Genomic DNA, 13,568 nt, shown 5'->3' on the forward strand with positions numbered 1-13,568 from the left:
CAGAAGGTCCTAAACTCAACACCATCTACAATTAACCTCATATACTTTGCGACTCAGTAATGCCTTGGAAGAATGTTAATCAACATTGCCTGTTACTTCATGATCTTTCCTGTCTAGATTTTGCAGTTCTCTCCTGCCAAAATTCTTAATGCTTTCTAAGGGCTGCATATACTGCCTTCAGCAGGCGATGAACCTCTTTAAAATCCAGAATCAATGACACACCACAAACAGGCTGATTGAAGCACTACAGGAAATGGCTGCAGCCATTGGCCAAAATCATATCACAGCTTTGAGCTCAGTTCAGGAAGGCACCTGATCCAAAATAGCTTGCATGTTTATCCAGCTTCCTCACCATGTAGCACCCCATATTCTCTACTATCCAGACCTACTCAGCCAAAAAAACAACAAAAAAAACCCATAGCATCCCATGCTAGCTAACATTCAAAGTTCCCCTTAAATTTGGTTTACTCAGGAGACTAATTTAATCTGACACATGCTGGCAGGGTTTGGACAGTACCACGTTCATATCCAAACCTGTGATAAATTAAATATTGTGCTTTGTTTCTCTGAGAGAGGCAATGAAGGCCATTCTGAAATATGCATGCTTCTTATTTAAAATAAAAGTGTCTGATATTTTACAGTGTATCTGGCTTGTAACTAGTAAACACATACTCTAAATTAGGCAGGTATTTATTCATGGAGCAGGAAACTACTCTGCATACATATCCATGAACACCTTTCTTTTATGTACCGCAAAAATTACAAGACTTTCTTACCTGCAGGTTTGCACATGCTGGTGAATCATTGTGGGTGGGTATTTCATTGTTGGTGGTCTCTGAACCTGTGTTTTTAAGTCTGGAAGCTGTTGTAGTTGTGGCTGTGGTGGTCTGTACTGGTAAGATTGGCTGCCACACATTCACATCAGTACCATTGCCAAAGGCTTGAATTGCATTTTCTGTAAAAAGAAATTACAGGCAATTTTCTACTTCTAAACAAATGGCAGAAAGCAGAAATTATTTATTTTTTATTATTAATATTTTTATTATTCCATCAAAACTGTATTTATAGAAGCTCCATTTTTATTTTGAAAAACGTGTCTTAATTTTGAACATATCAGAAACATGAACTTAGAGGCTGGAGCCACATAATTATCTGATGCAGCCTATTCTTTGTAACATTCCTGGTCATTCTTGACAGAAGCCCTAGGTCTTACTGTAATCATATTTGTTACCAACCAAAAGCCTCAAAAACTTACTTTCAAGATTTAAAAATCAGTTTCAATGTTGTGTCCTTTCTGAGGCAGGTGATGTTACATAGCAAACTAAGAACAGAGAGCGGGCAAAATACCGATTTATTTCTACAGCTTGTTGTATTAAAACTAATATGCCCATAACGACAAAATGGTTTAACTAAGACAATCTTTTCCTTTCAGTTTTCCTTACAGTTTTCAATCAAAATCTGCATAATTAGGTGAGGGAAACATGCTTAAACTAAAACTTCAGGATATAAAAGTTAAAAAGCTTATCACGGTTTCATGGGATTAAAGAGTGTGTTTATGGCAAGAGTAAATTGGTTGGTTTTTTTTTTGTAAACAAATAAAAAACAGTTTTTAATCAGGTCTTTGGGGATTCAACATGGATTTAGGGATTTCTTATTTCAAATTCTTTGTATAAGAAATCAAACAACTTCACTGGGGACTAATATATGGAAGCTATTAATACTTCTTCTCAGTGGTATTCCTTCCTTTATAAAATAATTTACATTTAATTCTCATCCGAGAAAGATGCATTTTATTCTAATATTAGTTCTCAGAACTCCAGCACACGCAGAGAAGAATTTATAGCGGGCATCACAATCAGTTTGGTTGATAAAGACAAAGTAGGCAGAGTGGAATTATATTTTTCCTGGCTTTACCTGAGTAAGGCAGTATATAAAGCAATATTTTCCACATAGAAAGTATTCGTAAGTGTCTGAATGATTTCCTAAATTAACAGTAACTCCTGTTAATTTGTTTCCACTATTGCAAGAAGGATCACAGAAATTCCAGCATTCTATGCCATCATTCCAGGCAGTGAAATGCTATTTATATATCATGACATTAAAAATTAAAAAAAATATATGAACTTTTCCACTTGTCTATGAGGGTAAAAAACATTTTATTAACCCAGAAACACCTTTAACTTCTTCATGAAAAAAAGAGCTCCCTAACAGCTGGGATGACTATAATTTGTCTCACAGTAGACTCTAATGTCTTTGATTTGTCTTCATTAACATTTTTGTACTGGTAGCAAAAAAGGGACATAGGATATCTGTACCTATGCATTTTAAAAAGAACCTGTAACATTGTAGCGATTAATATTCACAAATTAACATCTGATGTATTACAGTATACTTATATAAATTGCAGCACCATTAGGTTTGAAGTTGGTCTCGGGCTGTATTGTTGACTTTCACACAATCACAGCCAGAATTGTTTTTTTTCATAAGTGGTCTTGAGTAACTTTAATTCTTCCAAAGCTTAATAAATAGTTTAACAGATAGGAACACAAATAACTCACTTTTTTGTATGCAAAGCTCCCCATGTCTTCACAAATGTGCTGCCTGTTGAGGAGCTACAAGTGGAGATTTTCAGACCCTATCCTAAAATACAGACCCTCACTAGCAGTAATGCAAGAATATAGGAGTGGATGGAACTGTCTGGATCATCATATTCATTTGTTATTTTTTGCAAAAAGCAACAATGCATGCTTCTTTTCATAACCTGATGAAAAATGCCTTGTAAAACCAGGAAGAACTTTTTCCCCTCCTGCTGAAAAGCTGTTCTTTTAACTTAAGCCTGATGGTTAAAAAATTTTCAATTCCAAACCTAAATATGTATGGCAAATACCTCTCTTTGATTCTGTGTCAACACTGCCCTTTATGTTAACTAATTCTTTTCCCTCCTTGTACTTGCCCCCCTAATGCAATTTCAGAGGACAATCATGTATGCTTTCAACTTCTGTTCTGCTAGGCTATGGAAGCCAAGTTCTTTTGGTCTCCTCATTTATCTGAAATTAAAACTCTGGTGCACACTCCACATCATCCAATTATGCTGCTGCAGGCAGACAGGAAATTTGAAAAGAGAACCTGCCAAAATTGACTCCACTGAGCCATTCTGAAATTTATAATAGTCCCTAATTTGGGAGTAAGCTTAACTGAAAAGAAATCAATAATTTAACAAAATCTTGAAAATGGGTACCATCCAGCCTTGTGTTAAAACCAGGCATTTGAGATCAAGTAGCCTAAGAAACCTGAAGCTTGGCCATAAACTGCAAACACAATCCAATTTATACTTACCTACAACAAATCCTTCATAAAATACATGTCTTTTTTAATATGAAGTTCTTAAATTATACACAAGGCCCTCAGGTGTTGCAATTTTTTGGTACAGATGCTCCCTGAGTGCTAGGGTCCAAACATGATCTGTGATGTAAACATATTTCTGTATGATACACTTCTTTAATTTGAATTTTTTTTCCAACAACATCCTGTGTTTGCAACCTTGGCCATAAACTACAGTATCAGGAATATTTATTTGCTTGAGTTTGTTCAATTCTAGTTCTTACACCTACACCAGAACCATGCTTACAGTGTGCAAAGAGATTGACTTGATGCATCACAACACACTTAAACAATAAATAAATTCCATAAAACATGCTAAAACTCTTTTATACATCTGTTAATTCCATACTCACTAAGGCATGTGTTGTCCTGGAAGAAATTCAGAAATTTCTGGCATTCATCTCTATCATTACCGCTGTTGCTGCAGTCACACCATGGGGCAACGCTGAGACTACTTGAGTCTATATAGTTTGGTGTCATCACTGTGCCTATTAAAAAAACAGTAAAGCACTGTACTGTGAGCAACCTCTGCACTGAAGTATTATTCCCATACTAAGAAGAAGACAAACAACACTTGGTAAGTTATACATTCAGAGTGCAGACCCATGGTAGAGTTTCTACTTCTAGAGTTCCTGGCTCCCTTTGCCCACCAGTCCTGTGCAACATTTTACACCTGTGGTTGTTTGAATGAAACCACTTCAGGTATTGTAAAATGGCTCCCACAGTAAAAACCCATTCCCTTGTTTCAAAAGGTTTACACTGCAAGACCACAGAGAGCTCCATCAGCAGAACTGACAGGTGAAAAACTATAGCACAGGGAGGGATGGGGTGAGATAAGTGGGAAACCTCTTAAAAGGCCTCTGCTGCCAAATCAAACGTGTGGAGCTGAGTCCTTAGAGTTGCACTCTAAAAATCCTATTTTCTTCCTCACTTGCATTTTCTTTCATTTTCTGCAAATAACTGGAGCTTCCTCCCCAAGTCTGCAGCCAGCCTGGAAAAACAGTTCTGAACTGCGTGAGCAAGGAGAACGTTGGTCATGCTGCAAAGAGTGCTGGTACATCCTGGAGGAGTGCTATCCACCCCTACGGTGCTCCTGAGGGCCCTGCCAACAGAGTGGGTTATGGTGAAGGACAAAGCAAAAACACAACCAGCATGCAGGAAAAGAAACAACTGATTCTTAGCAGGTAATAAATTACTATTAATTTTGCTGCATCGCTGCTCTTTTAGTACAGTGATTGTTTCCTGAACACTGTCAACAACTTACAACCACAGGCTCGTTCCAACTCTCTTACAATTCTTAGGTAAATATTCTCACATTTATATGTCAGCTGAAGGCTAGCAATAATCGAATGAAACCAAAGAATGTGTTCTGTGTCCTAGAAGTTATACAGGAACTATTCACCACTCATCTGGATAAGGTTAACTGTTGTAAGATCAACACTTATTCAAATCAGTAGTCACACTGAAGGCATCAACACAGTTGGCCAGAGATCTCAAATTCTCCTAAGGATTGAGAAGTCTGAATCTTTATTGTATGTCTCACCAAACAGAAGAAAATTAATTGAGAGGGGCTGCTGTTAGATACTTTTACTGAGTAAAGCAGTTTCAAGAAACAAGTCCCTCACTTGGCAATCTACAGGTCTAGGACAGGCTTTGTATCATGAGGATATGTGATCATAGCCCCTCAAAACTCCTCAAATGACATCAAAGTAGTCATTAAGAAGACGTAATAAATGAAGGATAAATATTAGAGACCCAAAGTGTACATTAGCAGAGAAAATTTGGTCCACAGGTCCAGGGTCAAGAGTCTGTAATACCATACAGGAAAGGGCTATCAAATAAATAGGGCTAAAAAAAGGTAACATTAGAAATAACACAAATCACAGAATGATATGAAATAGCCTTTCAGTCACCAGGCAGCACTGGGAATTAAACAAATCAACATGCAAAATACTTCATATGGGAGATGTGGGAGACCAAGGAAAACAGACATTAAGGGCTGGCCTGAGAAAGGCAGTAACGTATGTGAAAATGAATGCAGTGCAACTGCCAAAGTCAGAAAAAGCATCTGTTGTCTTGTTTGGGGATGGTTTTAAATTAGAATGAAATTCTACGTCTTCATCTACTTCCAACTTCTAAGAGATAGCTGTGATAATAATCGCTCAAATTCTACATGAGATTTGCACATGAGTAAATAGTAGCACAGTTCAAAACTTTTTAAATGGAGGTGGAGAATTTAGTAAAATAGGCAAATATCATTTGTGCCATTAAAATGAAAACTTGACAGTAGATAAATAAGAACAGGAATGATGTTAAATTAAACTAAAACAAGTGAAAATATCTACCCATTATTTGTTTGATGGTTTAGTGCGCTATTTCAACCCTGTGATATGATCTAAAAAGTAGTGAGAGAGAACACAAAACAAGACCACTTCACAAATGGAAAAAAAACAGTGTTAAAAAAAGGATAAGTAGCAAACACTTAGTGAAGGGTTGAGAAAACAGAACGGTACTGAGGAAGTTTAAAAGGTCACTGAGGAAAGGCTACAAAAAGGTAATAAGGTAATTAAAATGGGTCAAGACAGGGGCTAAAAGTGTAAGAGATACCAAACTATGATTAAGGTTGACGAATACTGGAACGCCAGGACATGGAGTGTGTATATGCAGCACACAAACTGTACATCCAGCAAAAATAGAGTGGCTGAAAGAGCAGCTAGTAGAAAATCAGTCTGTCATTTAAACCTGGGGGCAGATGTGAACCCAAGCGGATTATATGCTTCGTTTCCTGGGGTGTATTTCCTTTTTCTCCCTGCAGTGTGTGTGCCTTCCCCTCCTCCTCCCTCCTCTAGCTTGCATCTTGGAAATTCTGCTCAAGGACACTAACAGATCAGAGAAACCACAGTGGTTGGCAGTAAAATAGGACATGCTCAGTTTTGCGTGTTCTCTGTATCAAACAGTTGTGTGTCAGTCTCAGTTGTAGGCAGTCAGGTCTCCATATTCTAGGGAAAAGCAGAATTGACCTGAGCACAACCAAGATGCTGCTCAAATTAGGGTCAGTTAAGAATCAGGAGATTTACGGTGGGTCCAGGAGAAGGGTGTGTGACTGAAGTTGTTTTGACCCATGTGTGACACAGTAAATGAAAGCCAACAACAGGAATTTGCCCAAGCCCAGTGAAGGCCATCAAATGCAGCAAGCAACAACATTTAAGTAACAAGAATGTTAGAAGAACAGGAAGTCTGTTTGCATTTTGGAGGCAGAAAGTATCTTAGCAAATGAGGATTACAGTACAAACCATTTGGCATTACCAAAGTCTAAAGACTGGGTACTGGATCCAGAAGCAAGCATCAAGTTCTGCAAAAAGCAGTTTATTCATACAAACTCCCATGGAATTCCGGGGAATTCTGGGGAAATTAGATGGATTTTACTGAAAACAGGTGAAAATGTGTCAGAAAATGAATGCTTAACCAGATCTTGAAGTCAGCAGTTGCAGCCATACCAAACTGCTGTGGGAGTACAGGCAGGTCCAGATGGCTTAAACTAGGCTGTAAGCAAAGCACTGAATCTCAAGCATGGTGATCACTAGTCTTATTTTACATTTAATCATTTTTTATCTTTTTTTTTTCTTTACATGCTGTAATTCTTTAAAAGTATTAATTTATCACCATAACAAGGAGCCTAAGGTGATTCACTAAGGTCTTCCACATTCTGTAAGATATACATAGCTTTATAATTATATACATAACACCCTGTTGCAAACAGAATCACATCCACTGTATCTTCCACAGAGAATCCTCGCTTTCCTGAACAAACTATGTGGAGGCACAATTTTTGCTACATTTAATGAAATGTCTAAATTAAATATATATCTACATATGAATGAATGATATCTTATCTTAATTAAAACACCTGGACATCCTGGAGCTCTGATGAATGAATGAATCTCTAACAGCTTCTTACCCAGAGCCTCTCTATCTATTCTTCCTGCATTTTGTATATATTAAGTAGACAGTAGAAACATTGTACTTCTGATTTTGATCTCAGATAGCCTCTTACAAATGTGATGGTCTTCATATAATTTACTCCAGTTTTATATCAGCTTGATATCAGAAGCAGGAATTTACTGCTTCAGCAGATGAAAGCTTTGTTTTGGTAATTTTTGTTTCTTGGAATGACTTCCAAGAAGTAAAAACTTCTGTAACACTAATCAGTTCCCATCTTTTTGCATGTATCTAGAGGCTGACAGGAAAGAAGAAAAATGTTTATTTTTTCCCTTTGAAAATCAGATCTCCTTTTGATTTCAGCTGCTTAGGGACTCATTCCACATTTCCGATGTCTGACAGTGTTTTGCAGCATGGTCATCCACAGTAACACAAAAAAAAACCTTACTATGTGAACTGCGTCATCTTTGAGCTTAAACTGAAAAACGGATCCAACAAAACTGTCAGCAAGATTCACTAGGTCCAGCAAGAACTTCTTGGCAGCTCTCACCCAGAAGTATCTATTAGTAAAGTTACTCTTTGCCAGCAGCTAGACTTCTTAATCTCATTGACTAGATCAGATTTCAAGGCTGTTCAATTCTTTCTTTTAGAGTCAAATGACATTCTGTCATAACCGCTCATATGTTATAGCCTTTGCATACTGTCGTTATCACTTAAGATACAGAACCATGTCCTCCAAAATTATCATGTCTTTTTTAAACAGTTGGTACTCCATGGACTTACCTCACTTGTTAGATGCTACAGTATTAAGAATGGTAACAACAAGCCAGCAAATATGTCTTTCAGTCATTTTATATATATATATATATAAAGACTAAGTTGGAAATATTTTATTTCAGATATTATTTCAAAAGACATTTATTTAACAGCAGAATCTGCTTCAGGGACTCAGCTGGGACCTTCGCACCCAACAGAAGGGGCTATTACTGCATTGCAGCAGGTGCAGGCTGTAGGCTTAAGAACATCTTATCTGGTGCACTTTTAAAACCTGTTGTTTCAGAGTTCTGACATTCACTTATTGTTTATTGCCCAGCCATGGTATTTCTACAAGTTCACCTTCCTGAGATAACCTCTCTCTTTCAGGAATCAAATACTGTGGAGGGTGTATGGAATCTGACTTGCATATAGTCACCCTTGTGCCTGTTGACAGTCAGGAAGGTTACAGCAAGCAAAATGAATTATTTTGGGGAGGGAGAGGAGTTCAGATGATAAATTTGGTCTCAGTTCCAATCCATTGACAGGCACCTAAGAAAACTTAGAGTGGACAGAAGGTGATCGTGGCAAGAACAGCAGCTGCAAGTGAAACAAGGCTGGGTTGGTCTATCAGCTCATTCCTCAAATGTCCAAACTTTCCCTAAACACCTAGAAATATTTTACCCCACCTTGTGATGACAGCTGCAAAACCAACCAAGTCGCAGCTTTATCTGTTCTTTTTAGCTTCTTACTTCATGGTCCTGTCCAAAAGTCAACCACCTTAATAAGTTTTACTTTGTAAGCTTAATTTATATACGTTTATTTCAAATTCAAACGCATTTCTCTCTTTATCCTGTCCTTAATTTCCTTGCAATGTAAAAATTTACCTCAGGAATCTCTGTAAAGTAAAAGAAGGCCAAGACGCTTAGCTGAGAATTTTGCCTAGGATCATACAGTACAGTATTCCACTGTTTTTATTTCATGAGGGTCTTCAAAATATTGTTTGGGTGTTGTTTTTTTTTTAGATCAAGCAAGCCCCAACCCCTCCCTGCATTCTTACCAATAAGCCCCGAGTAAGCAAGGAGGCAGTCAGCGTAGTTCTCCTTCAGACAGCTACTAACAGACCGTGACTCAGGCTGGCAGTTTGTGAAAAAATCTGCAAGGCGAGATCTGCAACATGAAAAAAAGGCATATCTTTAAAAATCAAGCCTGCAGGCATTCTTACCTTTTACAGTCTTTTTATTTTTCAACAGCACTTAGTATTTTTAACTTCAGTATACATTGGACACATTTCAATTGATGAGGGTCTCTTTCCATATTCCATTTCTGAAACCAGAACAAAAAAGTGTAAGAAAACAGCAAAAAGGGAGAAAATGACAGGGTCATGCACGCCCTTTGCTAAAAGAAATGCTCTGCATTTTCATGCCAAAAAAAAAAAAGACAAAGAGACATTTTATCATGAGTGGTCATTTTGCCTGGATCTGAACTCTGGAATCTGTTATTCTATAGGAACAGAACACAGTTTCTGCTAGTTTACTCATTACACAAAACTCTATGTTTTTGCTCCCTGAGCCCTCTTACTCCATGACTTGAGGCAGGACCTGCTTTAGTTCTGCCCTGAATTCCCAGGGAATGGGCTTACCCCTGCTCTGCACTTGCCTGCAGAGCCAACTGGCTGAACTGGGCAGATCCAGATGGCATGATCTACACACTCCCCTGGAGCAATGGTACTGAGAATCTATCTGTTCTTGTAAAATGTGCATTTATCCAAAGCTTACAGTATTGAGCTCAGAAGTAGTGAATGTGTGCTCTGCATCCACTTCTGCTACTGATTTTTTATCGCTGCTTACCTCAGTTACCTCATTTCCAAGAGGGGGAGAGCACTGCTCACCTATGGAAAGTGCTTCAAGACTAGGGCTAAAGCTCTATCTCAATTAACAGATTATTATGACTTTGGAAACCAAGAAGAGAGTTCCTAGCAGCTAGAAGCTGTTCTGTTGAATTGCACTTTAAAGGCCATGTAATGCTCCCATCCAGGTCTGTAAAATTTGAGAGGCTTCACTGAGCTGAGTCAAGGTCCACATCCTGCAGTCTATCTCCTGCCCATCTTAACCTTCTCTCCTCGGCTGTGATTGTGTTTTCAATTGGACTTGTAAGCCTCTTGGAGCAGTGACTTTTGTTTATTTATGAAGTGTCATTTAGACCTTTGACTCCATGAGCAAATGGTTTAACCTCCCTGCTTCCCTTTTCCTCCGTGAAAAAGGAATGGAAGTGTTCTCTTGCTTATAACAACTCAGAGTGGTTTTTCAGAATAAGATGTTTAATCTTTGCAAAGCCCTTTCAAAATCAGGATGCTGTCATATATGTATTTCCATCTCTGCTCTAGCATTATGTAGATTTGCAATAGAAATGCTCTTTTTTAGTTTTGCAGCAAAACCACAAAAGTTAGCAGAAACAAGTGATTTGCACAGATTTTATTTGTTGGCATGCTCCAGAGACTAATTATCTTTGTTTGCTTTATTGTTTTTCCTATCTCAGAATGGGAACATCATTAATTGGCATGAAAATAGTGATGGGCAAACTTCAAAAGGTTCACAGGCTTAGTTTGAAAAAGCATCCCATAAATAGATTGTATGCAAACCACACCTGAATTTATCTGAGCTATTCTCATGGCCTCTTTTTAATTCCATCCATAACTATACCATCACCAGCAAATCCATGGTTGCCTTCAAACCACAGTCAACTGTCAGGTTTTCACTCCCTCCCTTCACTTATTTAACCATTTAACCTTGTGATGGACATTTGTACCTTTAACAGCTTGAGAGAGTCAAGCTCTCTACATATCCTTCAAGATGCCCTATATGTTCTATGTGTATATGTTCTAGACTTCCACAGAATCTCCATTTTACTGGTGTACCTACCAGGGCACAAACTGAGAAGACAGATTACAAGGGATGGGAAGAGTTAAATAGCACCACGAAGAGAATTTCGGCAAAGAAACCCTATGTCACTGTGGTGACTCCCTCTCTGTCAATAATTAAGACAATAATCCAAAGATCCAGCTTTCTGGGGAACTGGGAACAAAGATCATTTACAGTTTCTAAGGTTTCTATAAATCCTACTAATAGCAATCATTTCATCGTTCTTAATTGTACAGTTCTCCCTTAGATTATTATGTGCATTGGTCCAGAAATATATACTCCTTTTCTCTGAATGTAAGTACTGATAACTATGGAATAAAACCAACCAGTTACTACCCTGTCTGCTTGAATAATTTATTTGTTGTAGTAAACACTGAAGGAAGCTAAAATTGCTCTGCTGATCCCTTTGCGTACACACTGATTTCTGTGTTAATTTCTGAAGATTTTTTTGTGGTTGTATAAGGTAATAATCTGACAAAGTTGCACGTTTAATTTTTTATAAGCCAAATATAGTTCAGATGGCTCTGGTCCAAGCATTACTGGACATAGTCACACACCTCTTCTCTGAGGCATCCAAACTTCATACTACCAAAGTTCTTACTCCCTCCTGAGCTGTCATTCATGTGGATAAACTTCCACCAGATATAAAGTTAAGACCAGCAAATAAAAACAGAGACAAGTGTCCACCCGCCATAAAATAACTCCACCATGCTCAGTGAAGACCCGCTCACTGATGATCTAGCCCCTGAGTTTCCAGTAGAGTGACACCAACAAAAGTGTCCTCATCAGCAATACCAAAACAGTGGTACTGCTGCTTATCTACAGAGAGACAAATTAGCCTAATTAGAAACAGTATCATTTATACTAAGTTATTGTACATGATTATTAAGATGAGTTTGGGTAAAAGGCATGCTTGATAAGTAATCAGATGATAGCAGTCTATTTAAAGAAAATGCATATTGTACCAACTTTGTGCTTCTTCAGCAGGAAACAACTTGAGGTTAGAAACTTGTGGGTAAGTGTCTAACCCCCAGCTGAGCAGTCTGGTATCTAGAGGACAAACAGTGCTTGCACCATGCGTGCCCATGGTTTTACATGTGCAATGTACATACGTGTACCTATTTACTAGGTGGCTGGATACAAAACCAAGTAGTTTTTATATTGTGCATAACACATAGCAGGAACTATTAATTTCTTTCTCCATGTAAGAATCACAAATCCTTTGTGTTCAACAGCATTAATGATTCTTTCCCTTGCATTAAAAAATAAATAAAATAAATAAAAATAAAAATAAATAAATAAATAAATAAATACAACTGAAGAGCACGACCCAGAAATCTTCTTCCTAGGAAGAAAAAAAATCTTCTCTTTGTAGAGAAACAAACGAACAAACACAAAAATAAAATTAAATGAGTTTTAGCTTAGCTAAAATGAAAATCTTCTCAAAGTACACTGTAGATCTTCTGGAAAGCTTACTTTAAATATTTCGTATAGCAGTAACTGAAAAAATAAGAATAATCCTACTGGCAAATTCAAAGAAAACCTGATCAAAAAACAAACAGTCTTTCTGTGAATACGAGAAAAAAATAGTCGAACCTACTGCTCTCTAATGCTTTGTGTTAGCACCAGTAAAATAATTTGTAAAAGTTAAGAATACAAAGAAAACAAAGATAAATTTGTTTACCTTATGATACTAGTTCTTCAAATACTCAGCAGGGTAAATCAAAACTCAAATTTTGCTTACAAATAAGGTTTGTTAATAGCAGTATTGTGTTTAATCTCCTCATAATTTTTGAGACAATTTAATTTTATATTAGCACAGCTTGTTGCATAGGCAACGTTGATTAGGTTTTCACTAAATTTATTTTCAAGGTTTTGTAGAAGTTGTTTAATGCTCTGAAGTTATCTTTGTTATTTACCCATTCTCCCTCTTTAAAGTTGGCCAACTCAACTTCAGCACTGGCTGCACAGAAATGCAGGATGCAATATTTGAAAGTACAGTCTAAACAATGAAGTTGCAGATAATTTCTACAGCTGCATTTTCAGTTTGGATGCACTGTAAACCATGGCCTACTGGAAATCAGCTTTATGAACCAGATGTACCTTTCCAAAAGTCACCCCCTATTGCTGGGCTATCAGGTGTTGATTTCCCTTACTTCTGTTCTTCTGGCTCTATGAATCTTCAACTGCTTGTAGGCAGGGGCACTAGAGAGAAATCTCTCTTAGGTTTCCCTTTGCAGTGGTGATCTTCAGCCTGAGAAGAACACTAAATCTGAATTTTCTGCTGATTGCATTCATGTACACTGCCATGCCCAAGTGAGTGGTTACAACTTCTTACCCTGGTTATGAACATGGGCAGCTAGGGCTGCTGTCCTCTGTTCACCTCCATGATGTTGGGTGAAGTCTGAACATGCTCACTACCGCCTCTCTTTACATTGTTGCTTGTGTTTAGGCATCTATTTATGGCTCAACAACAGTACCATAAAGGGTTCGTAAATGCCAAAGCTGAGTGACTGGAGTGACTACACTAATTAGTTAAAGCTGCTCTAGCGTCTAGACACCATTTGGCAGATG

At 37.7% G+C, this 13,568-nt stretch overlaps 1 protein-coding gene across 4 annotated transcripts in view; it reads right to left on the minus strand.

Annotated features, from left to right (window-relative positions):
* The window catches only part of GFRA1 (GDNF family receptor alpha 1), a 146,587-nt gene that overhangs the window by 32,519 nt on the left and 100,500 nt on the right, over window positions 1-13,568 (minus strand). For all 4 annotated transcript variants that reach the window (XM_083844153.1, XM_083844154.1, XM_083844152.1 and 1 more), the window contains exons 6-8: window positions 9,134-9,243; window positions 3,735-3,869; window positions 777-955 (exon numbers count right to left, since the gene is read on the minus strand). In XM_083844153.1, coding sequence (XP_083700279.1) covers window positions 777-955; window positions 3,735-3,869; window positions 9,134-9,243 — 424 coding nt within the window. The remainder of the gene's footprint in view (window positions 1-776; window positions 956-3,734; window positions 3,870-9,133; window positions 9,244-13,568) is intronic.

Source organism: Anser anser (genome assembly GCF_964211835.1).
Source record: "Anser anser genome assembly, chromosome: 7".
NCBI classification, from domain to species: Eukaryota; Metazoa; Chordata; class Aves; order Anseriformes; family Anatidae; genus Anser; species Anser anser.